This window comes from Sus scrofa, chromosome 11, assembly GCF_000003025.6.
Source record: "Sus scrofa isolate TJ Tabasco breed Duroc chromosome 11, Sscrofa11.1, whole genome shotgun sequence".
NCBI lineage: Eukaryota > Metazoa > Chordata > Mammalia > Artiodactyla > Suidae > Sus > Sus scrofa.
The window spans coordinates 78,755,467-78,779,068 of NC_010453.5; the positions used below are offsets into that span (position 1 = coordinate 78,755,467).

Consider the following 23,602-nt stretch of genomic DNA (forward strand, 5'->3'; position numbering starts at 1 on the left):
GCGGGAGCCGGGCCGCCGCCCACGTCACCGCGCCGCGCACGTCACGCCGCCCGACGCTCGCAGGGTGAGCCCCGCGCCCCGGCGCCTCGGCAGGGCAGGGACCCCGGCCGAGCGCCGCCGGGACCGCCCGCTCTTCCGCGCCCGCCCGCGTGTGCGCGCCGCTGTCCGCGCGCCGACCTCCCGCCCGCCAGGTGCGGCGGGCCGGGGTCCCGGAGGGGCGCACGCGCCGGGCGCCTGCGGACCCCGACCGACCCCCGCCCCCGCGCGCCGCGTGCGCCGACCGGTCCCCGCGCGCCAGGGCCGCCGCGTGGGCGCCCAGGTGACCGGCCCGGCGGGGTCGCGGGCCAGGGTCCCCGTCGGGGCCTGCAGGGGCCTCCGGGCGGAGCAGCGCGCGCATCGGCGTCTGCGCCCGGCGGGGGTTGGGGCGGGCCGAGTCCGAGCGCACGGGGTCCGGGGTGCGGGGTGCGGGGGCCCGGCGGCGCCGACCCCACCTGCCCGCCGACTGCCGGTTCCGGGGCGTGGGGGGCGCTCGCGGGAGGCCGCCGCGGCCTAGTGACAGGCTGGAGGCCGGGACCCCGGAAGCCCACCTGTCAGAGTTACGGGTCGGCTGGTGGTCGCGGGTGGGCCGGGGCGCCCGTGGGGAGCGCGTGTGCGCAGAGACTGGGGCTGCGCCGGGTGGGAACGCGGGCCGCCAGTGCGGGCTCGGCCTCGCTGCTGGCTCTTTGTGCGCGTCTGGGGAGGCCGGCGGGCATTCTGGTGGCGGACGAGCTTCCATTCCTGAGATGACTTTAAAATCCCCAGCGTGGGGGCTGTTTCTGCGGCCCCGCTCCGAGGGTGGAGTGTGGGCATGGAGAGGAAGGCGCCGCTCCCCTGAGCCGCGGTGGGGATGGTGGTGGTGCTGGGGGGAAACGCTGAGGTTTGTGAACTTCTTATTTCATCCTTATTCACTCCTTGCTTTTCCTTTCTTCTTTTTACCAGAAAAGTCATTTTTCTTCTCTGGAGGGTGAACAACTATAGCATCGATTTCACGGATCTGGTAACATGGCAAAAGATGTAAGTATGTTTGCTTCCTGCTGGACGCATGTTTGCCTACTGATACATTCTTGGTAGTTTCCCGATTTTGTTTCAGAATGACAGCACACAACATTCAGGAGCGTTTATGTTCAGACTCTTAAAGCACATGAAACACGCTAAAGGTGAGGAACCCAGAGGAGCCCCGGTGGCCTTTATGGAGGGTACTTTGCAGGCCTGAGCCCCCAGGGGGGCCAATGCCCGATGGGGCTTGACTGACCCGATCTGTGGGTCTCTTCTGACTGGTTAACTTGGAAATCTGAGTGCCTTGGTGGGGGACCCTGGGCAGGCGCTGGACTCGGTGGAATGGCGCTGAGCATCCTCTGCAGGTACCGTGTAGGATGTTACTTCAGCTTTGAGCCGTAACAGGCTAAGCACTGGGTTTGGCAGCCTTTTTTCTCAGAAAAAGTGGCACTTGGTGCCTAGTGAAGTGGGGTGCAAAAATTCTACTTTAGCTTTATATTTGTCGGGGAGCTATAGAATTTGATGAGTTAGTTTTTTTCTCTTGTTTTAAGAAGTAGGCTTTTCGGCCCCAAGATTTCGGCTTTTATCATTTGGGCAGCTCTTTCGATCCTGGGTGACATCCGTGAAATTCACTGAAACCCCGGCTCCTCCTTTAGCGTGTCTCAGGACGTGCTGTTCCGTAAACATTAATGAAAAGAGGCAGTTTATTTATTTACTCGTGTGTTGCGTGGAGGTGGAAATGCAGCTCTGAGGACGTGCATCTGCCTGAGACACAGCCGGAGGGTAAAGCACGTCCCTGTTGGTGGCGCCAGGAAACGGGCATGATGCCTCCGTCACCTCGCGGGTTTGAACCTTCTGCAGGGCGCCTGTCGGAAGGCACCCCACCCGCTGGGCCTTAGGCTGTGGGCCCCCGCGCCAGTTAGTTTGGCAGAGCGGGTGAACACGGGGCTAGTGTGGTGGGTTTGAGCTTAAAACCAGAGTCTGTGTGTGATGTGCAGGTGGTGTTACCTTCTAATCGTCAGTGGCCAGGCCCAGTTCTCTGCCACTGTCGCCCGGAAGACGCAGGACGGGAGCTGGTGCTCAGCAGGGGTGCAGCTGCCCCCATGCCTCCCATCGTGGGTGGAGGTGGGGAGCTGAGTTTGCCTCTCGTCCTGTCTGAACCCCCTGGAGGAGGCGTCCTCTCCCTCCCCCTGGGCATCCGGGGGATGGGAAGACAGTCCAGGCCCGTGCCTGGTTCCAGGAGACTCCTGAGCGGCCTCCTCCGAAGGTCACTCCTGGAGGTCAGCCCAGCGAAGGCTGGGTCGCTGTGGGCCACCTGGTGGCTGGGTGGGGGTGATGGGGACCACCCGTTGAGCTTGGGTACGTGACACAGTGGAGGTTGGTGTCGCGGTGAGAACAGCCAGGTAAGAAGCAGTGGCTTTGCCTGTCCTGGGTTGGGGTCGGCAGGTGTGCTGGAACCGGGTCTCTCCAGGGCTGTGCTTGGCGGGACAGAGGCTGCGGGCCGCTCAGGCTCAGCCCCGTCTCCCCCTGCGCTGGGTCTTAGGTCAGGTGTGACATTGGAATCTGGGAAGCTGACCATTGTCGGGGGGTAGGGGGCAGGCATAGGAGGCTCACTCTGCCCTTGGGGGTAAGGTCAAAGCCTGCAAGCACCTCGCACAGCCTCTGGCTGAAGCGGGTGGGCTGGGACCCCAGCTGGGCCATTGGGCCCAGGGAGGCTGGCGTTAGGTTCGGGGGAGGCGGGGGGTCCCAGTGGAGGCGGACAAACTCGGGGACTGATGGGGGCAGCCAGCCTGCAGAGGCCCGGGGAGGGTGGCGATTGAGGGCCGTCCTGCTGGTGGTCAGTTCCCCGAGAAGACCCAGAGCTTTCCTCCAGCAGTCGTAGGCCCGCCTGGGCTCCGGATCCAGCGCGGCCAGGCCCGCCCAGCCTGTGCACATCTGCTCGCTCTGGGTCTGCAGGAGGTGACGGTGTCCTTGGCGGGGGTGCCCGTTCTCTGCGTGGCCCTTGAGTGTTGTGTTTACGGGTTGACGTTCGGCCACACCAGGCTTTTCCTGACCGGCTCTGGGTTGTCCATCTAGCAGGACGCGAACCGCTGAGAAAGTTCAAGTAGCGGGTCTTGTATCAGGAGCGTCGTGTTTATTGTCCCCGGGTCTGAAAGCTCCAGGGAAGGAAGAAGGAGAACCACAGCCCCCGTTGGCCGCGGCAGGAGTCGCTGCGGCATCGCGGTTCATCCCAGTTGGACTCTCACTCGGTCGAGTGTAGGGACGGCCTCTCACGAAGCCGCGGGCGTCTGGGCTCCTTGCTCCTCACTCATCTTCACGTCACGGACACGTAGGCCTTCCTCTGGGTGTCGATGCTGCCACGGCCCCCTTGGCAGCTGTGGGTTCATTGGATGCGTTGGGACTGGGGATGTGACGTATTGAAAGAGCGGGTTAACGGGGGGGGGCGAAGAATGACTGCTCCTCGCTTGTCTTTGAAACGTCGAACGCACGGAGCGCGGGGGCCCTTTCTTGGCGCGCGGACCGAGAGCTCCGGGCTCTGAGTGCAGCCCTCTGGGCTGCTTGCCGCTTCGTCTTCTCCTCGCCCATGTAAGCGCCACGAGGGGGTGGTGAGACGGGGACCCAGCCGAGTGCCGGCCTGACAACACGGGCCATCTGGGAGGCCGGCAGGGGAGCTGTGCAGCCCGGCAGATCCCCTCCGGTGTGTCCGTCCCCAGGCCCTAGCACTGGGGATTCTGGTGGTTTCCGGTAAAATCTTCTCAGAGTTTCTCAAATCCATGATGCTACCCCAGGACCAGTCGTCAGAGGTGTGGCTTCGTGTGGACACTGTGTGCGTGAGGACGTTGCGTGCGTGTGTGGACGGCGTGTGCCTGTGGACGGTGCGTGCGCCTGTCTGGGCCGTGCTTGGGTTGCTTCCCGGGCCGGTCGTGCCTGGTGGGACCCCTCCCATCAGGCAGCGGGAGAGCCCTTTCCACGTTCGAGTCCCATCCCTGAGTCTGAGTACCTTAAACACCCACAAGCTTGCTGCATTTGGCAGGTGAGCTTCTAAGCTGCCTTTTTTTATTTTGCATTTTTGGTCTCAGGGTTGAATGTCTTCCTTTTAAAGCAAGTGTCTTTGTGAATCGATGGACCCGCCCTGTGCTCCGTCCTCCACTCGGGCTGACTCCCTGTGGACTCGCATCCACTGCAGAAACTGAGGATTTAAACCCTGGCGTTTCCCAGCAGATGTCTGGCTCCCTCGTCCTTCAGCCCGAGTCCAGGTCCCGGCGTCTCAGGGCGCACCCTGAGAACACACTTCGTCCTGCGGGGCAACCCCGGGCAGAGTCCTCTCCGGGCCTGGCGGCTCGTCTGTAAAGTGAGGGTGGCACCCTCCCTCCCTCCCTGAGGTGATGGTTCCCTTGGGCGGCTCCCAGCGTGAAACCTGAGGCTTGGAGGAAGTCTGGAGCTCATCACGGGCCTGCGTGGTCCGGGGTGGTTGGTCTGATCTGAGCTCGGGGGGTGGCCCCACTCGCGGTGCAGCTGAGGGCATCGCCCCTTGTCAGGGCCCAAGCTCGGGAGTGGAGTGGGCAGAGCCTCCAGAGACGGGCGGGGCGCATGGGCCGCCCTAACCAGCCCCGACAGCGTTAGGCCCGAGTATGAGGCCTCACAGAGAGGCCGTGGCCCCTTCCCCCGTCCTCAGCCGCTTCCATGGGAGCCGTGGGGCCAAGGGAGGGGACAGGCCGTGTGTCCTCCTGGGGTGGCAGGTGATTGTCCTGACTGGGGCTGGGTGATGCCGGGTTATGTTGCTCCTTGGCTGAGCGAGGGAATCGGAGCAGGACTGGGTGAGGGAGGCGCAGTCATCGCTTGGCCTGGGGGGCCCCTGTCCCCAGGGGCGGGTGCTGCGGGCCCGGGACACGTCGTGCTGGCAGGCGAACCGGCTCCCTCAGTAAGCAGCTGGCCCCGTCGGTCTGCGCTCTGCACCGGGGCTCTGGCATCCACTGGCCGTCAGCTCTGGAGGCACAGCATGCTGGGTGCGGAAGCCTGGGCCCTTCGGCGGGTCCACGGGGGAGAGCAGGGGCTGGGCTGTCTGAAGCGAGGTGACTGGGCTCTCCCGGCCTGTCTGGTGTGTGGCCTCAGATGGCTCGTCCCTGCTGTGGTCGGGTCCTGGCTCTGGGGCTCTGAGCCTGTGTGACCAGGCTGTTGCTGGGACCCGAGAGATGCAGGCTTCTTAGCCCAGGGCTGGGTGCTTTCCGAGCCCGGCTGCCCTGGGTCCCTTCCTTCTGGCCGGGCAGGGGCCAGGTGGTCAGTAGGGGGGCCCATCTTCACTCACCTCTTGGCTGGGCGGGCGGTGGTGGGGGCAGACCTCAGGCGACCTTCTGGCCTGGTCTCGCTGTGATCCGCGCTGGTCTTTGGGCAGGCGCCTGGTCCCCTTGTTTTTGGGGTGGGGGCTTTGGAGAGTCAGGAAATGGCAGCGGGGCCTCCCCTTTGTCTGGGGTCTGTCAGATGGGGGCTCCCACTGCCTCCCGCGTGGACCTGTGTGCAGCTCGGAGGGGCTGGGGCGCAGGTTCCTCCCCTGGACCAGGTGCTGACTGGGCGCTGACTGGGTGCAGGGTGGGACGTGCAGGGCGGTGGTGCCCGGGCTTCCCAAGGGCAGGAGCGAGGGGGGAGCCGCGCCCGCTCCCTCCGTGGCCTGGCCTCTGCACGTTTGTTTCCACCCCTGCTTCCCATGGGTGTGTTGGGGTGTGCATTGGCTTGTACACGTGTGTGTAGGCATGTGTGTGCTTGTTCACACGCCTGAATATACGTGCGTAGATGTGCGTGGCGTGCACTGTGTGTTTCCTCGCACGGGTGTGTGGGTGCAGATGTGCGAGCACGGGTGCTGGGTCTGCATGTCTGAGTACGTAGGGGTTTGCTCGTGTGCGTGGGTGACTGTGCGTGTCGACACGTGTCGGCGTCTGGAGACCAGGTCAGGTTGGGGAGCGGTTTTTGGTCCTGCGGTGCCGTGGACGTGGATGCGGTTCTGAGACGGGCCGCAGGCGGTACGGCCCAGGATGGCTGGTCTGTGCGGGGAGAGCCCTGCGCCCGCCCCCGACGCCCGGCCGTCTTCGCGTTTGCACGTGTTGGGCACACGCTCCTCTCAGCACGTTGTGCTGGTGCCTGGAATGCGCTTGACCCTGAGGTGCTGCCCGCGTCTCCGTGGTCACCCCAGGACCAAGCCAGGCTGCACTCCGAGGTCCCACTGCCACAAACGCCCCTCCTGCTCGCGGAGCTGGTCTGTCCCGCCGGCGGGGATCGCGCGAGGCCCGGCCCGGGCCAGTGCCCTGTCCTCCGGCTGAGGTCCGGTCTGTGTTCAGGATGGCCCGCCCGGTGATGCTCGCCCACCTCAGACGTGACAGGTGCGCGCAGCTGAACAAGAGAAGCAGTGTCGCAGGGGTCGAGGGCCAAGCCCGAGCGGCTGAAATCCCTGGAGGGTCTCTCTCGTGTGGATCATTGCAGCCAGAGACCACGGGCAGGGTGGCAGGGCCCTACCGGGCCCTCGCGGCTGCGTGGGGCGGCCGGTGCCCCCGAGGGGCTCGCTGCCGCGCTCCCGATGGCCCGTCTGTTTACTCTGTCCTCGTTGCCTCCACAGGCCGGTCTAATTGAAGCCAACGGGGAACTCAAGGTCTTCATAGACCAGAACCTCAGTCCCGGCAAAGGTAAGGCACCTGCTTTGGGAATGTGGGCCAAAGTGTGGCCTGTGGTGGGGACCCCGGCTGGACCGGGCCCAGCAGCCCTCAGAGCCCAGGTAGACGTGCCGCCTGCACGAATGTGTCAGCCAAGTTGATTTTGGTTTGAAAGTCGCGTGGTCTTTGCAGCAGTTCAGGAAGTGTGGCAAAGTGTAAGGAAGAAAATAGCCCAGCTTACATGCGTCTCTTTGCCTCACTGCAGCTACATGACGCCTCTCAAAACAGCGGGAATCTGTGGGCCTGTGGCGCCCAGCTCCTGAGCAGTGTCTCTGCGGCAGCGCTGATTCTAGAAGGAGCCGTGACATTTGCACTGTTGGAATGGGGAGGGTGGGTGGGCTGTCGCAGCCTCTCCTCCCAGGGTCCTTCCTTGCAGGACCTGATGGACACCGGCCAGCTGGTGCCTTTGAGCCTGTCTCCTAGACGTGGAGTTGCCGACTTGGAAGGCTTCTCACCTCGAGGCGCTGGCCTGTGATGCCCCGCTGGCTGGGCTGCGTTGGGGAGCTTGGGGGCCGAGTGTGTGGCCGTTTCGGTGCAGCCCTGACCCACGAGCTGGATGGAGGCCGCCTTGCCTTAGGGAGAGTTTGGGTCAGGGCCCAGGGTGCTGAGTGGGGAGGCCCTGCAGTGTTAGGGCAGGTTCTGTTTAAGGAGTGATTATTTCGGAGTTCCCCGGCGGCTCGACAGGCCCTGGGCCCAGCCTTGTCCCCTCTGCACTGTTGGGCAGGTTCTGTTTAAGGAGTGATTATTTCGGAGTTCCCCGGCGGCTCGACAGGCCCTGGGCCCAGCCTTGTCCCCTCTGCAGCACAGCGTGGTGTTTTCTGTTAAAGCGACAGAGCAGAAGTCACATGAAAAAGGCAGTCTTTGCTCCTTTGGAAACGGTGCAAGTGTCACCCTGGGGGTCACCTGACGCTCCTGAGCGGCTTGCTCGTGGTCACTGTGGGCCCGCCCTTCCTCTCTGAGCAGCAGTCTGCGTCAGCACCAGCGCTGTGAGCCAGGAGCCGCACTGGAGGAAGGAATCGGAAAATGAGAGCTTGACTCTCCTGAGACACCCTGCATCGGCCCGTTTAAGATACTTCCTGGTGTGGTCTGAAGAGCTTTGAAGAGCTGTTTTCCCAGAAAATGCTCTGGATTCCCAGGCTTTTGCGTCCTCAGGTGGAGGCAGGTGTCCTGCTGTGGAGGTTCGGCCAGTGTGTCTTGGGTGCAGCTGCAGTTGCGCCGGCGCTGAGCTGCTTCGGGGTCCCTGCCAGTGGTGCAGCTGCAGTTGCGCCGGCCCTGAGCTGCTTCGGGGTCCCTGCCGGTGGCCTTTGTGCGAGCGTCTGTCTGCTTTGGGCAGGTGCTGCCGAGTGGAGGCAGGGGTGCTGGAGGCAGGGGTGCGTGGCAGCACCTGAGGTGCGCCCAGCCCTAACCAGTCTCCCTCTCCCTCTACTCCCGAGGCCCCCCCACGCCCAGGTGAGCGCTGGGCCGCCCTCCTCCCTGCCGCCTCGCAACTCAGGGCTGCAGCTGTGAGCACGCCTTCCTTTTTTCTGACCTGTGTCTTTCTGCCTTTATCACACTTGCTGTTGTCTCTCAGTTGAAGTTTTTGTTATGCAAATGATATGTGGTCACTGAAAAAGCCCTGACTGTCCGGGCGTTAAGGTGCTCCTGTTCTGTTGGGGGCACCTGGAAGTGGTGTCTGTACAGAGGTGGCATGACCCCCTCTCTTGCAGCTTCTGTACCTCCTGTCGCCTGCTGGAAGCTCTGACACCTGTTTTGTTTTTTTAAAGTATCTTGCATTATATCTAAAACAAACAATATTTGCTTTTAGTTAGATACAGAATTCTCTTTTTAGAGGAAGATAGAAGACTCAAAGTAGATACGCCTATTTCGCTGACAGCAAGTAATTGAAATGTTGGTGTTGGTGAAAACATTAATATTCAGGCAGCTGAATTGAAGGACGACTCTTCACCTCGAGTTACAAGGGAAATAATTCAGTAATTCATCTGTAGCAGCTGAAGTCATTGTTTGTTGAAACTTGAAATCTGTTCCTTAAAATGCAAGAATTGGAGTTCCTGTCGAGGCTCAGTGGTTGACGAATCCAACTAAGAACCATGAGATTGCGGATTCGGTCCCTGCCCTTGCTCAGTGGGTTAAGGATCTGGCGTTGCCGTGAGCTGTGATGTAGGTTGCAGACGCAGCTCGGATCCCGCATTGCTGTGGCTCTGGCGTAGGCTGGAGGCCACAGCTCTGATTGGACCCCTAGCCTGGGAACCTCCATATGCCACAGGAGCGGCCGAAGAAAATGGCAAAAAGACAAAAAAAACCCCAAAAAAACCAAAAAAAAACCCAAGAATTGTAAAGGATTCAAAAGCGAAAACTTCCCGTCATTCGTCTGAGGCGTCCCCCACCCCATGCTCGGTGCGTCCTGCCCCCGCTGCTCCCCGCCCTGGGCACCACCTCCGTGTTGGCCAGTCTCCTCCGTGCCTTCCTCCTGCCCTCCGATGCTGTCCGGGCATGGGGGTTAGTTTTGTGTTTGAATTGGGAGCATTCCTGCTGCGTCGCGTTTGCTCTGCCGTGTAGATCGCGGTACCTTCCTGTCCCAGTGTCCCTCACTGCTGCCGCTGGGGGCACAGGGCGGTGCCGCCGCCGATGCCCTGCAGCCCTTGCGGAGGAAGGAGTTCCTGCCCGCTTGGCTCTCCCTCTTTGCTCCGTGAGGTTCGGTGTCTTTAAAGAGGCAGCCGCTGCCTCTCGAGCCGTTCTTCCTAGAAACACAGACGAGAGTCTGCTTCTCGGAAGGAAGAAGACGACTCCGTTTCTAGCTTTGCAGGCGTGGAGGGAGGTGCCAGGATGGAGCTTAGCTCGCAGTTTAAATTCCGTACCTGTCATGGGATTGTCCACTTTGGGAGCTGTCAGCTCTGGGTCCTGTGTTCGGAACATTCTGGAGGTGGGCAGGCGGGCAGGTTGGTGACGCCCTGAGTGTGCCGGAGCCCCAGGCCCTGGGCGGAGTGGAGCCCAGGGGCTGGGAGCTGGGCTCGGGGCGTGTACATTTGAGAACCGGACTGGGTGGAGGTGCTCCTGCTGACCCAGGGCCCAAGACGGAGGGGTGTCCTGGGGAAGCAGCGTCCCCTGGGATCAGGAAGGCGTGACCACTGTCTCCTTGCCTTGCAGGCGTGGTGTCCCTGGTCGCCGTCCACCCCTCCACAGTGAACACAATCGGGAAGCAGCTCTTGCCAAAAACGTTCGGACAGTCCAGTGTCAACGTCACTCAGCAAGTGGTGAGGCCTGGAGCAGGCGGGGGAGGGGCCGGCCCGCCTCGGGTTCCGGGGGTTCCGGGGGCGCGTGGCTGGGCGCAGGTGGTCTCCGTGTGCGGGTGTGGCTGGAGGGCAGGACACGGCCCGGCCGTGTGAGCCTGCTGGCCTTGGGGGTCCTGCGCCTCCGCTGATGGGCGTTCCCTGGGACAGTAGGTGCGCTTGGGTAGAGTGCCCTTGAACCTCTGTGGGTGGGCAGGAGGCCAGTGTCCTGTGGAGCCCAGGGTGGCTGTCAGTCGCTGCAGGGCAGGGGCATCCCCGCCCATCCTGGCCGACGGGAGGGGCCGGGCCGTGGGGGACCCTCTCCTGTGAGCCCCCGGCCAGCCCATGGCTCCTGGCATCCCGGCCCCCACTGCCTGGTGGCCCTGCCGTGGCCTCAGTAAGCGCGACCGCTCTGCTCACCAGGGTCCGTATCCGCGGCAGATGGCGGTCCCAGACCTTACTGGGCGCACCGCGGGTTTTCACTCATAGCGTGTGTCGCTTAACTCATAGGGACCATGTGTCCCAGTGGAGGCGCGTCTGAGGCAGCGTGGGGACCGTACAGCAGGCTGTCGCTGGTACCAGTTTAAAGTGGTCAAGAGGGAGGTCAGCTGCCGTTGGTATCGGCGCCCTCTGACCTTCGGCTCTGCCAGCCTGAAGGCTGCCAGGCCTGGAGGACCAGGCTGGTTTGGAGCCTGGTCCCTGCCTCCTTCCAGAGCCCGGTTTGTGAACTAGACCTTTCGTGGCACCTGCGCACACAGCAGGTCTGACCGGGGGGCCCGGCAGGTTCTCAGGGAGAGGGCTTCGTGGAAACGGAAGAGGGAAGCGCGGGGAGAAGAGCCTCCGGTGCCCTCCAGGCTGGGGCCTGGCCTCTTCCCTGTCCTGTCAGGGAGCGCCACCCACTCTCCCAGCGGGCAGCTGTTGAGCGCCTGCTGTGTGTCTGGTGCTCTGTTCTCGCACAGCAGGTGCCAGAGGGGAGGTGTCCTTAGGGATGGGTTGGGCGGACATGCGGGACCCCTGGGGAGCAGCAGTCCGTGAGGCCTTTCAGCAGCCAGGCCGGCTCCTGGACCTGCTCCTCCAAGGACCCCCGTGCTGAGTGCAGGGAGCCCCGGGCCCGCGTGGTTCCGTCACACCCGCTAGAGAGGCCCTGACCCTGGGGGTTCGTTGGCTTTCCTGCCTTGCTGCGTCGTGCAGACCGCCGCTCTGATCTCACGTCTGGAGAGCAGGTGACCCGCAGGGTCAGGACACTGAGCGCCGCAGGCTCTGGGGTGAGACTCGAGGGAGGCTCGGCTGAGCTGTTTTCCTTTCCCCCGGTCTGTGGCTTTATTAGCACTGACAGGTGACCTGGGCTTAGGGCTGATTTACAAAGTGCCAGGTCAGCTTTCCCCGGGCCACACAGGTAACACTGATCCCGCTAAGTGGCACTGAGCAGGAGCGCCCAGCTTAAAATAGCCCGGACCGGCCCGCCCTCGGTGGCGCCTCAGCCTCCTCCCGAGCCGTCACCCAGAAACGGGGCTTCTGAAGGGCTTCCTGGGTGGTGGCTCGAGGCCTGGGGAGCTGGAGTTTGGCTCGGCTGGGTGAGGCTGCATCTGTCCCCAGGTCAGCGTGTGTGCCCAGCTGATGGCTCAGAGCGCCAAGTGCTCCGTGTCAGAAAGGCCCTCGGCGCAGGGCGGGTGCCCACGTCCCCCGGGGGAGGGGGTGACCCCAGCGCTGTGGCCTCCCCTCCCCCACCTGCCGTCCCGGCTCCCCGCACGTGGCTGGCGGGGACACCACAGTGAGCCCGCTGGCCCAGTGGTCCTCTCTCCTTGGCCTTCCCGCTGTGTGTCGGCACATCTGAAGGCGGGTGTGTCCCGGCCCGAGTCTCAGGGAAGGGGGCTCAGGGAAGGGGGCGCGGAGGAGGCCCACGTGGCCTCATGCGCATGCGCTCCAGGCCCCGGCGCCCCCGCCCCCCCGCCGCTCTGCTGTCGCCGGAGGCGGGGCCTGAGATGGGCAGGGAGTGGGTTGTGCTGCGGATGGCTGGCCCTGGCCGGGGGCTGCGGTGTCCAGGTTGGGCGCTCGCACGATTGTTTTCTAGTCTCTGTGGTTAATGAAATCCAGCAGCGGCCGTGGATGAGAACCGACCAGTCAGCGGCGTCACGCGGGGCGATTCTGACTGTTGTGAATTATCTTTTCTGACTGTAGGTGATTGGCACGCCTCAGAGACCTGCAGCGCCCAACACTCTCGTGGTAGGAAGCCCACACACCCCTAACACTCACTTTGTGTCCCAGAACCAGCCTTCAGAGCCCTCACCTTGGTCTGCAGGGTGAGCACCTCCCCAGCCTTTACCCCCAGCCCCTGGCCGCGCGGGCCCAGCAGCGAGCCGAGCCGGGAAGGGGCTCGTCCAGCGCAGGTGCGGGCGGATGTGCCCCCGAGAGGTTGGGCTGTGGGAGAGCCCCCTGTATTTTTGGGGTGGTGGTTACACTGCAGGGTGGAAAGCCCCCATATATTTTGGGGTGCTGGCTGTTGCGGGGTGGAGAGATCCTGAATACTTTGGGGTACTGGCTACATTGCAGGATGGAGAGCCCCCGTATATTTGGGGTGGTGGCTACACTGCAGGATGGAGAGCCCCCGTATATTTGGGGTGGTGGCTATACTGCAGGATGGAGAGCCCCCGTATATTTGGGGTGGTGGCTACACTGCAGGATGGAGGGCCCCATACATTGGGGGTGGTGGCTCCCAGGAAAGCGTGGTCTGCTCTTGGTGGGAGAAGAGGAGGAAGCTCTCTTCTTAATGTGGCGGTAACGTTCACGTTGGCATCGCGTGCCCTGGAAAGCAGCATTTATTAAACTGCATTCAGTGCGATGGGTCTCAGAGCAGCTTCCTGGCTGCAGCTCAGCATGGCCGTGGGGTCAGCCCTGGGCGGTGGCCCCCACACGCTTCCTCTGAGCCTCTTGCACTAAGCAAAGTGACGTGGAGCTGATTTTACTCCAAGGTCAGCTGTGCGATTTTCCGTAAAGATAAAGCTATAGAATCCTGTCCGTATTGGTTCTAAAGCTGCGATTAGTCCCTGAAATTCATCAGTTAGGAACTTGGGGCAGCCCTTTCCTGGATGTGGTGACTTAGGAAGGTCAGGTGCTGGGTCCCTGCCCCCCTCCAGGAGCTCGGCTTCGGCCGTGGGAGCGGCTTCCTTGTGGCCGGCGGGGATCCCGCCCCAGCTCCTCTTGCGGCTTGCTTGGGTTCGCCCCCAGGTCCCTCAACTTGCAGCAAAGCTTGCCTGGCTGCTGCTGTCAGGGACATCTTTCTAAGCAGTGTGTTTGGTGTGTTGGATATGAGTGATGTGTCCTGGGTCCCGCCCTCCGGGGCGTTTGCCCCCTGGCCTTTCAAAGAAGGCGGGGCTCCCTGGTTGCCACGGCGGAGCCAGGCCCCCCATCCCAAGCTGCCCACCGGCCTGTTGCTCGCCAGCCCCCCGGGACGGGGCTCAGCTCCGGTTAGGGCCCCGCGCTGAGGCCGAGGCTCCTCCCTGTGTTTCAGGAAGCGTAACAGGAAGGGGGAGAAGAACGGCAAGGGTTTGCGGCACTTTTCCATGAAGGTCTGCGAGAAGGTGCAGCGGAAGGGGACCACGTCCTACAACGAGGTGGCGGATGAGCTGGTGGCAGAATTCAGCGCTGCCGACAACCACATCTTACCCAGTGAGTCGGTGAGTGGCCCGCTCTTGGCGTTTGAAACAGGGTGGGGCTTGCAGTTAGGAAAACAGAGCAACTTCCCCGGCCCGTGCGTAGCCCTAGTGCTTTCCTGCCAGGCACCAGCCCTGGCTCTGCGGGGCGGCGTCCCCACCCGGCCCGTGTCACCAGCAGGGGCCGCGGTGGGCTGGGGCCCCATGGGAGGTGGCGGCACGCTTCCTCAAGCGCTTTCGGCCCGCGTCTCGACGTTGCCCTGCGCGGTGCTGGGTCTCCTGGAAGCCCCCGTGTCTCCGACAGGCCTACGACCAGAAGAACATACGGCGGCGCGTCTACGATGCCTTGAACGTGCTCATGGCCATGAACATCATCTCCAAGGAGAAGAAGGAGATCAAGTGGATCGGCCTGCCCACCAACTCGGCTCAGGAGTGTCAGAACCTCGAGGTGCTCCAGCCGCGTGTGCCGTGGCGTGTTCGTGGCAGGCGCGGTCGCTGTGGCCCTGGCGTCGGCTGAGGGTCTGGTGCCACCCGCGTTCTCCCAGCGGACAGTGGCGCACGGTCCATGGGGCGCTACAGATGCCCTGCGGGGGCGGGCATGTGGGCCCAGCCAGGGGGTGGGCGCCAGTGTAGTACTCCTGCACGCTGCCTCGTGTGGGCTTGGCTTTTATCGTATTGTGTTGTCCTTATGTATTTATTTATTTTGTCTCCTTAGGGCCACACCCACAGCATATGGAGGTTCCCAGGCTAGGGGTCGATCAGAGCTGCAGCTGCCGGCCTCCACCACAGCCACAGCAACGCGGGATCCGAGCCGCGTTTGCAGCCTTCACCAGAGCTCACGGCAACGCCGGATCCTTGACCCACTGAGCAAGGCCTGGGATCGAACCCGCATCCTCATGGATTTTAGTCGGGTTCGTTACCGCTGAGCCACGATAGGAAGTCCTGCCTTGTGGGATTTGAAAAAGTCATCCTAGTCCAGAAACTGAGGAAGTGGAGGGAGGGCGCGTAGCTTTGAGACGAAGAGAAGCCCACCTGTGCCCGGCAGCCTCTGCCAGGTTGAGCCCTGTTTCTCCACCGTGAGGTTCAGGGCACTTGTTTTGGGCAGGAACCTACTACCTAGGTGACCGTGCGGTGCGTTGGAAGATGTGCCGTGAGACCATCGTGACGGCGTTTGTGGCGGTGGTGTGTCTTGCAGGTGGAGAGGCAGAGAAGACTGGAGAGAATAAAGCAGAAGCAGTCGCAGCTCCAGGAGCTCATCTTGCAGGTGAGGGACGCCAGGCGCTGGCCCTGCGTCACCAGCCGGCTCCTTCTCGGTGCTGCTTCATGTTCAGCAGAGAGCATCTCCGCTTTGGGATCTCAAGCAAACTTCATTAGTAGCCTTTGAGGTCCTCCCGTGGACGTGAACTCTCGGGTGTGGCCCAGTGCGTGCGTGTCAGCCGTTGGGAGGCGTCTGCCCTGCAGCGGGAGGCCCTTAGGACTCAGCGTGGAGAGTGGGGAAGGCGCGGGAGTGTGTTCTGAGCGCAGGCCCCGACCAGGTGTGAGACACGGGTGGATCCTGGCAGATTCTGTCCGGGTTGGCGTGGTGGGCAGTGAGCCCGCAGATGTCCCGGGTGCGGCCCCGCCCCTGCCAAGTCTCAGGCGCGGGTCTTAGGTGCGGGGAGCCAGCTGGGGAGGCATTGGGCTGGAGGGTGCCGGGACCAGGGGCAAGCGTCTGGGGGCTGGGGTCGAGGCACTGAGAGCTACGGCACGAGCAGGACCCTGGGAAGGAGGCAGAGAGAGGGTCAGGACAGCCACGCAGCCGAAGGTGACAGGGCTCACCCATCAGGAAGGGCCAGGGGTCGGTGTGGGGTTCAGACCCTCGGGAGGTATGCGTTGCCTCCAGGCTCGGCCCATCCGCCCCGTGGCCATTTCCAAGGCTCGCCTGTTGCCCTTGAGAGAGGTGCCCGGCCCTCCCTGCTTGGCGGGAGCGGGAGGGTGGGCCCCGCAGGCTGAGGGGCAGGTGGACTTGGCAGGTGGAGAGCAGGTGGACACAGGCCTGTGGGATGTGGTCGTGTGGGCCACGGCTTCTCCCGGCCCCAGGCCCCACCGTTCAGCCACCTCCCCCCCCCCAAGTGACCTCTGGGTCCTGTGGGCCGGCTCAGGGGAGAGGCTAGGGCGGGGTCTTTCTGGCTTTAAATTAACAGCAGGAAAGTGACCTTAAGGATGAGGGTTGCCTGAGCCCAAGGCCCCCAGTCCCCAGGGAGACAGCCGTTCCTGCGGGCGTGCTGGGCCTGGCCACCGCCTGGAGGCCCCCTGGTGTGTGGTGGGACGGGGCGGGCCTCGGACCCCTTCCCCAGGGCCATTTCTGTCCCCACATCTCACCCCTCCGGTATTTGGTTTTCGGATGTTTCCTTGGCCCGGCAGCTCCCTGGGGCCTGCAGCCCCCCAGCCGCTCTGCTCTCTGAAGGCGGCTGCCCCCACCTGGGGTCGGGGACAGCAGGCTGAGCGCGTGCCCGGCGGGCTCTCTTCTAGCAAATCGCCTTCAAGAACCTGGTGCAGAGGAACCGCCAGGCGGAGCAGCAGGCCAGCCGGCCGCCCCCGCCCAACTCCGTCATCCACCTGCCCTTCATCATCGTCAACACCAGCAAGAGGACCGTCATCGACTGCAGCATCTCCAACGACAAGTAGGTCACGGGGCTCGAGGAAGCCTGTGCGCCACCGGCCACGTGTCCAGCTGTGGTCGCTGGGACCGCCTTGCGGCGCAAGTCAGCGGGTGCCGCGCGCTGCCCTCCCGGCCTCGCGAGTCCAGTGCGGGGCAGGCAAAGCCCGTCAGGGCTCTTGCCAGGGTGGCCGGCGGGCTGGCGCTGTCCGAGCGGACGGCCGGGTGGCTGAGGCAGGCTCGGGGGCGGGGCCCACGCGGGGCCCTGAGCCGAGCGTGTCCGGCTTGTCCGGAGGAGCCGCAGTCGCCACGGGGCCTCTGTCCCCAGGTTCGAGTACCTGTTTAACTTTGACAACACGTTTGAGATCCACGACGACATCGAGGTGCTGAAGCGCATGGGCATGGCCTGCGGGCTGGAGTCCGGGAGCTGCTCCGCCGAGGACCTGAAGGTGGCGCGGAGCTTGGTACCAAAGGCGCTGGAGCCCTACGTGACAGGTCAGCCTCCGCGCTGGGGTCAGCTGGGCCCGGCGCCTGCAGCAGAGTCACGGGGGCGGGTGGGGCTGCAGGATGCCGTCTGGCGGGGCCACGGCCTGGGACGCACAGGGCGGCGCCCACAAGGGCGAGCTGCGGTCCACGCGTGGTGTTCAGAGCAGGTGTTGCGTCAGGTCTCACCCTCCCGGGGAGGCCCTGGGCCTGTGGGGGCCGTGGCTGCTGTGGGCCTGTCCCCGGGGTAGCTGCTCGGTCACACAGGAAGCGTCGATGAGCCTGGACAAGTGGTTCTGCTGTGTCTGGGTCCTGGCGTACGTTTTGCCAGCGCCTCAGCTGAGCCTGGCTCTGGGCCTGGGCTTTGTGGTAAGAAAAAGAGCTGCCCCTTGGCCCCAGGTGGCCTGGGCTGTCCCTGGGAGCCCCTGCCTTGACGCTGGGGCCCATGCCGCCCAGAGCCTGTGGGCATCGCCTCCATGTCCAGGGACAGTGGCTTCTGCCGGGGCTGCCCTGCTGCCACGCCCTGGGCTGGGGGACGCAGCCGCCTCCATGGCAGGGCGGACGTGGGTGCTTCCTCTCGCCTCTGCCTGACGACGGCAGTGTCCGTCCTGTGGCACAGCCGTGTTGGCGCAGCTGCACCAGTTAAAAGAAGTCACGGAGGAGTTCTCCGGGGGGTCAGTGGGTTGAGGACAAGGTGGTGTCGCTGCTGCGGCTCCGGCTCAGTCCCTGGCCTGGGAACTTCCGCCATGGTCGCAGCCAAAAAACAAAGCGTAAATGAAGCACTTCGGGGCTGACTTCGCCGGGCCCGGCAGGGCTGCTTCCCTGGGGCCCGCCGGCAGCCGTCCCCTTCAGCACCTGTGCCTGTTTCGCGTGGTCTCTGTTTTCACGCCATTTGCCTGTTTTCTTTCTAGAAATGGCTCAGGGACCACTCGGTGTCTTTGTCACGTCAGCAGTTTCGACTTCGAATGGCACAAGGCTCTCTGCCAGGTAACTGGGCCGCTGAACGGGGCAGGCGGGTGCCGGGAAGCTGTGGCGACGGCAAAAGGGAACGAGCGCCTGCTCGGCTGCTCTCGCTGTGCGGAGCGGGGACCGCCCCCAGGATGCATCGTCACGGGCTCCCCCAAAGTCACGCCCAGAGCTTGTCCCCTGTGCAGAGGAACTTTTAATTCTGATGGTGTTCTTCCCCTAACAATTAAAACCGATGCGGGGTTTTTATGTTTAAAAAGAGAGGGCGGCAAAGCGGGGGCACGACTGCCGAGTCCCAGGGCAGCCGCCGAGTGACGGGCTCCTCCGTCTTGTCTTTTTCTTTTCAGACCCTTGAGGTCACCGTGGGCATACGGTTTCGTCCCCTGCTTTTTCCGTGTCACTTACTGTGTGTGTGTTTTCTGTCATTGAAGGAGCGCCACCATTTCAGTTAACGTGTACTTGACCTTTGACCTGGCCGCCCCCGGAGCAGGGTCATGTCCTGCCGCAGTGTCTGTCTTCGGTTTTGAAGATAAATGAGATAGTTTCAGCCCTGAGTGTTGACAAAACCGTGGCTTTAGTAGTTTCTGTGCAGCATCACATTGTACATTTCACACATTTCTGTCAGTCCGAGTGTCAATAGATAATTAGTTTTTCAAGGTAAAGGCGGGAACAGCAGCCTGGAGGTCCACGGGGGGACTGACGGACAGCGCGGTGTCTGCACACCTGCCGTGGAGGCCCTGGGCCGTGTCCTCTGTCTCTGCGACGTGGCACGGCCCCAGCGCGGCGGGCGGGGCGGCCCCGCGAGGGTCCCAGCCTGCCTGGCCCGTCAGGATCCCGACGGGGCTGGTGAGGCGGCGGGGTCTCTTGGGATCGGCGCTCGGGGGGGTTTTGATGGGTCAGTTGGGTTCTCAGCTCTGAGTCTGTGCTGTCAGGGGAGGCTGTGTGAAAAGCCTGAACACGGCTCGTTCCCAGAGGTGGAATTTGGGTGTTTTCTAAACCCCATCTTTTGCTTTTTTGGCCATCCTGCGGCATACGGAGTTCTTGAGCCAGGGATCAAATCCAGGCTGCAGTGGCAACCCAAGCTGCAGCTGGGCAATGCTGGATCCTGAACCTGCTGTGCTGGGCTGGGGGTGGCATCTGCACCCCAGAACTCCTCAGATGCTGCCGGGCCCTTGTGCCACAGAGAGAATGGCTGGACTCTAAGAAATTCTTTTTCTTGGTCCATTTTCAGAGGCTTAAGTCGGTTTTTATAGTGAAGGAAGCAAGGCTATGACCGTTTCTGAAAAAGCCTGACAGTGTGGATTCTTCGTTTTACCAAGACACAAAACCTCACTGAACCCCCCTCTGTGATCGGACCCTTGGGTGGTTCCCATCTGCAGGAAAAGCTGCGACGAGCAGCTCCGTGGCGACGCTTTGACCCTTTCTGACTTGGTCTCTGGCTGGACTTCCGGGAGGTGGGGTTACGTCGTTGGGCGGCACGACCTTGACGAGGGTCATTGGGCGTCGTTAGAAAATACCAGTAAAAAGTGTTACGATGCATGTGGTTTTCGTCTGTTAAGAGCTTTTAAAAAGTAATTCAGTGAATTTTATTATATTAACAGTTGTACAACCATCATCATAAACCTAATTTTCAAACATTTCCCCGCACACCCCCCGTCCGTTTCCCCGCTCCGTCCCCTTTGGTGGCCACGGGCTTCCGAAGTCTGCGTCTTTCTGGTCTCACAAGTGCGTTCGCCACATGCCGTTTTCGGATCTCACATGGAAGCGGTGGCGCTTGCCCCTCTTCACTCCGTGTGGCAGTCTCGGGCCGTCCAGGTGGCTGCAGACGCCCTGCGTCTTTCCTTGTTGTGGCTGAGCGATAGTCACTGCTCTGCGGCCACATCTTTACTCGCTCCTCTGTCGACGGACGTTGAGTTTGCTCCCGTGTCTCGGCCGTTGCATGCAGCGTTGCAGCCGACACTGGGGCACGTGAATCTTTCCCAGGCGTGGTTTTCTCTGGACAGATGCTCAGGAGTGGAACTGCAGGTCATATGCCCAGTCTGTTTTTAGTTTTTTGAGGCCCCTCCGTACTGTTCTTCGCAGTGGCTGCACCAGTTTGCATTCCTGCCGGCACGTGGGAGGGCTCCCTTTCCGCCCCGCCCGCTCCCGCGTTTCTTGCGGGTAGACTTCGATGACGGCCCTTCTGGCTGGTGTGAGGTGACCCTCCTGGTAGTTTCGATTGGCATTTTTCTCGAATCATCAGTGATGGGAGCACCTTCGTGTGTTTTTGGGCATCCGTGGGTCTCCCTTGGAGAAATGTCTGTTTAGATCTTCGGCCCATTTTTGATCGTGTTTTTTGACGTTGGGCTACAGGAGGTGTTTGTATGTTTTAGAGATTAATTACTTCTCAGTTGCTTCGTTTGTGGATGTCTTCTGCCATTCCGTGGGATGTCTTTTCGCTTCGTTTATGGTGAGAAGAACATTCATAATGTTAGGTACTTGGAGGCGCTGCCTGCAGATCCTGTGGGGGCCACGGGCCTGGGTCCCGAGGGCAGGGGCTTAGCTGCGCGACCACACCCCAGTTTCCCACTGAGCGAGCTCTGGCAGGCGCAAGAGACTGCGTTTCCCGAGCATTTCTGTCCTGTCGTCTTTAACCAGGCTCACTGCGGACTAAGTCCCATCTGAGGAAGCAGTGATGTTTTTGTTTGTCTTTTAGGGCCGCACCTGCAGCATATGGAAGTTCCCAGGCTAGGGGTCCAATCGGAGCTGCAGCTGCCAGCCTCCACCACAGCCATAGCCACCCCAGATCTGGAACCTTGTCTGCGACCCTCACCACAGCTCAGGGCAACACTGGATCCTTAACCCACTGAGCGAGGCCAGGGATCAAACCTGCGTCCTCTTGGTTACCAGTCAGATTTGTTTCCACTGAGCCACGATGGGAACTCCTGGAAGCAGTGATGTTTAACCAGGCTCACTGCTGACTGACCAAGTCCCACCCGAGGAAGCAGGGAAGGCCTCATGCTGGTGGCAGGGAGGGTGCCCAGATGGCCCCGTGTCTGGAATCTGGACGGCCTCTGCCGAGTTTTACCCCTCGGTCGGCGCCCCTCAGCACCTGGCGTTTCTCGTTAGCATCCTTTTCCTTGCTGTGAGATACTGAGACGGGTGCCTGGCCCTGTGCCGTCAGAGCACGGGGAGGAAATGGCCCCAGTCCCCTCCAGCACGGTGGGCGCGGGCTGTGACTGCCCACGACAGACCCTTCCTCTTGGACCTGTGCTGGCTTGCTGGTGGCCACCGAAGCCGGGGGTCTCGGACCAGGACCCCGGCTCCTAAAACCTTCTCCGTTCTCAGCCGGGGTCTTGCCCAAGGGCCCTTGGCCTAGATGGTAGCACCCCCGCAGCTGGCTGCGACAACCTAAGATGATCACTGGTCCCAGATGAGGCTGCCACCAGCGCCCGTGGTCCCCGCCCAGGGCCAGCCCCGCCGGGCATCAGGCAGCACACTCCATGGAGCTGCGAGGACTGGGGTCCCTTGGAGCCCTTCCTGGAGGGGCAGGAGGCAGAGCATCTGACAGAGACCCTCCCATCCCGCTCGGCCCCCTGGGCTCAGTCGTTTCCACATGCTGGCACGTGGGCGTGTACACACAGGCTCAGGGGCACACGCTGCCCCCCGGGGCCCTTTCCTGCCCCCCGTCCCAGGGCTGGGGCTTGGCAAGGTCACAGACAGAGGCCTGGAAGGAGGACCTCAGGTCTCTGGGTTTGTGCACCGGGTTGGCTCTGATGTGCAATGAGCGGGGACAGGACCAAATCCTGGGGCCGAGGCTGCCCTGGTTTTGGTTGTGGCGCATCGAAGGGGCCGAGAAGGGGTGAAGCCGGCCACGGAGTCCTGGCTTCTGTGACGTCCCGTCTCTGTTGGCCTCCTTGACCAAACCCAAACCTCCCCGAAATGCTGGTGTCTGTGCTGCAGACGCTGACGCCTCCTGTCCTTGCAGCGACCTGGCCAACGGCGCGGATGGGACGCTGGCCACGAGCTCCAGCGGGTCACAGTACAGTGGCTCCAGGGTGGAGACGCCCGTGTCGTACGTCGGGGAGGATGACGAGGACGAGGACGACTTCAACGAGAACGAGGAGGAGGACTGAGCCGTGCCGCGGCGGGCGCCGCAGGCGCGTCTGGGGAAGAGGAGCTTTGCCTCGGCTGTTTCTGTCCTTCTGCTCCCCCAGCGGCCCGGGAGCTGCGGGTCCTGCGGCGCCGTCTCCGTGGGGTCCTGGCGAGCCGTCGCGGCCTCGCCCACCCCTTGAGAGTCTGTGTTTTCCTTTGCTGTTTTTAATTCAGAGTTGATTTCGCCCCTTGCTGAGTTTGCTGAGGAGCTAGTGCTCGTTGACGTCGACCAGGCCGAGACCCTCCTGCCCGGCCGGCCCGACGCAGCGCCCGGGCTGCGGGCCGCGCCGACGGCCAAGCTCTGGCCCTTGACGTTTGATTGCGACTTCGTTTCCCTTAAATTATATTGACTGTGTGACCCCGTCAGGTTTATACTTTGTTTTCACTCTGTGTTGCAGCGGTTTGCAGAGTTCTTTGTTTTTGTTTTGTTTTGTTTTGTTTTGTTTGGAAAAAAGTTTACTGCCATGCTGGTGCAGCTATAGAAACTGAAAGCTTGGAATGGTTTATTGCTTATGGTAAAATTTGCCTGATTTCTTACAGGCAGCATTTGGAAACTTTTTATTATATAGTTGTTTACATACTTATAAGTCTATCATTTAAAGACATGTACTGAAACAAATGTTGTATTTGTTTCGTAAGCATCTTCCTGTAATCTATTATAAAGTTGAAATTAAATATAGAGAATGTTTTAACAGTTTTTTAACTCGAAATTTGTCAATCATTTTTAATAGTTCTTTTTTTATAAAAAGAAAAAGGAATTTCAGGACAGGCAGTAGTCTCTTTTAAAATTTATTCACCAAGAACCATTAACTGCACAGTTGCTGTTAGCTGCCTGTTCTAAAATAATAGTCTTTTTATTGGAACACAAATAAACTTTTCTGTAATATTTTGTGGAATAAAGAGACTTTAATTGTTTGACTTGTTTAACTTGGCACTGTTAGTTTTTATTAATAAAACGCGCATGGGAATTTGAAACATGCTGTGTGTCCTGACTCAGGGTTACTGTCTAGAGCTCACTTGATCCGCTGGACGGGGGAGAGGTTCCAGGCCCCTCGGCCACCACAGCCCCTCTGCGGCCTGCGGCTCGTCCTGCTGCTGCCTGGGCGAGGCTGAGGAAGGAGGGCCTGGACACGCCAGCGGCGGGAGCCTTTGCTCCTTGCTTGTTTTTAGAAGAACAGCACTGACCGCTTTAACGTTTTAGTCCCCATAAACTGCGAGCTTCGCAAACGGGTCCCCTAAAAGCACCACGGGGAAGGTGGCCCTGGAGGCCCTCGCAGGTGATGCACCTGCGGTGTAAACCAGGCCAGGCCGCTGGGCCTTTCTGCTGGATCCCGAAAGTGGAGACATTCTTTGGGTTTGATTTTCGGAAAGGGGGAGGTTGTAAGGCGAGCTGGGGGTCAGTGTTTTCTTCAGGCACGCGGGTCAGTGGGTGAATGTTTCGGGGAACGGCTGGAGGCTGCAGCAGGCGGGTGTCCCCCAGCACGTGGCAGCGCTCCCCTTCTTCCGGGTGGGGTCCCGGGGGCTGTGGGGGTGGGGGAGGGCACAGCTGCACCTGCTTCCGCGGGTTCCCTGATCTCTCCACTGCGTCTGCTGGGTGGGTCCTGCCAAAATCACACTCGGGGCGGCGGGGGGTGGGTGGGGGGACCTAGGCCCCCGGCAAAGGGCTCTAGCGACATGTGACCGTGGGCCTGTTGTTGGGGGAGTCCCAGTGCTGGGGGGCACCTCAGGCAG

General features: G+C 61.8%; 1 protein-coding gene across 3 annotated transcripts; it reads left to right on the plus strand.

Annotated features, from left to right (window-relative positions):
* TFDP1 (transcription factor Dp-1) lies at positions 6-22,846 on the plus strand. Of its 3 annotated transcripts, none has more exons than XM_021065986.1 (12): positions 6-64; positions 979-1,053; positions 6,641-6,707; positions 9,879-9,985; positions 12,179-12,300; positions 13,509-13,674; positions 13,955-14,098; positions 14,846-14,914; positions 16,162-16,313; positions 16,617-16,783; positions 17,683-17,758; positions 21,705-22,846. In XM_021065986.1, exons 2-12 carry the CDS (start codon positions 1,042-1,044, stop codon positions 21,850-21,852), a joined length of 1,230 nt encoding a protein of 409 aa, XP_020921645.1. In that variant the 5' UTR covers positions 6-64; positions 979-1,041; the 3' UTR covers positions 21,853-22,846. The 3 variants fall into 3 exon arrangements, with proteins under 3 accessions (XP_020921645.1, XP_020921644.1, XP_020921643.1); XM_021065985.1 differs by having other exon boundaries at positions 44-191; XM_021065984.1 differs by having other exon boundaries at positions 56-191; positions 979-6,707.

Coding starts and splice junctions, on each gene's coding strand:
- TFDP1 (XM_021065984.1), top strand. CDS start 6,602: ATGGCCCGTCTGTTTACTCTGTCCTCGTTGCCTCCACAGGCCGGTCTA. Junction 12,301..13,508: donor CCCTCACCTTGGTCTGCAGG/GTGAGCACCTCC, acceptor CCTGTGTTTCAG/GAAGCGTAACAGGAAGGGGG. Junction 14,099..14,845: donor AGGAGTGTCAGAACCTCGAG/GTGCTCCAGCCG, acceptor TGTGTCTTGCAG/GTGGAGAGGCAGAGAAGACT.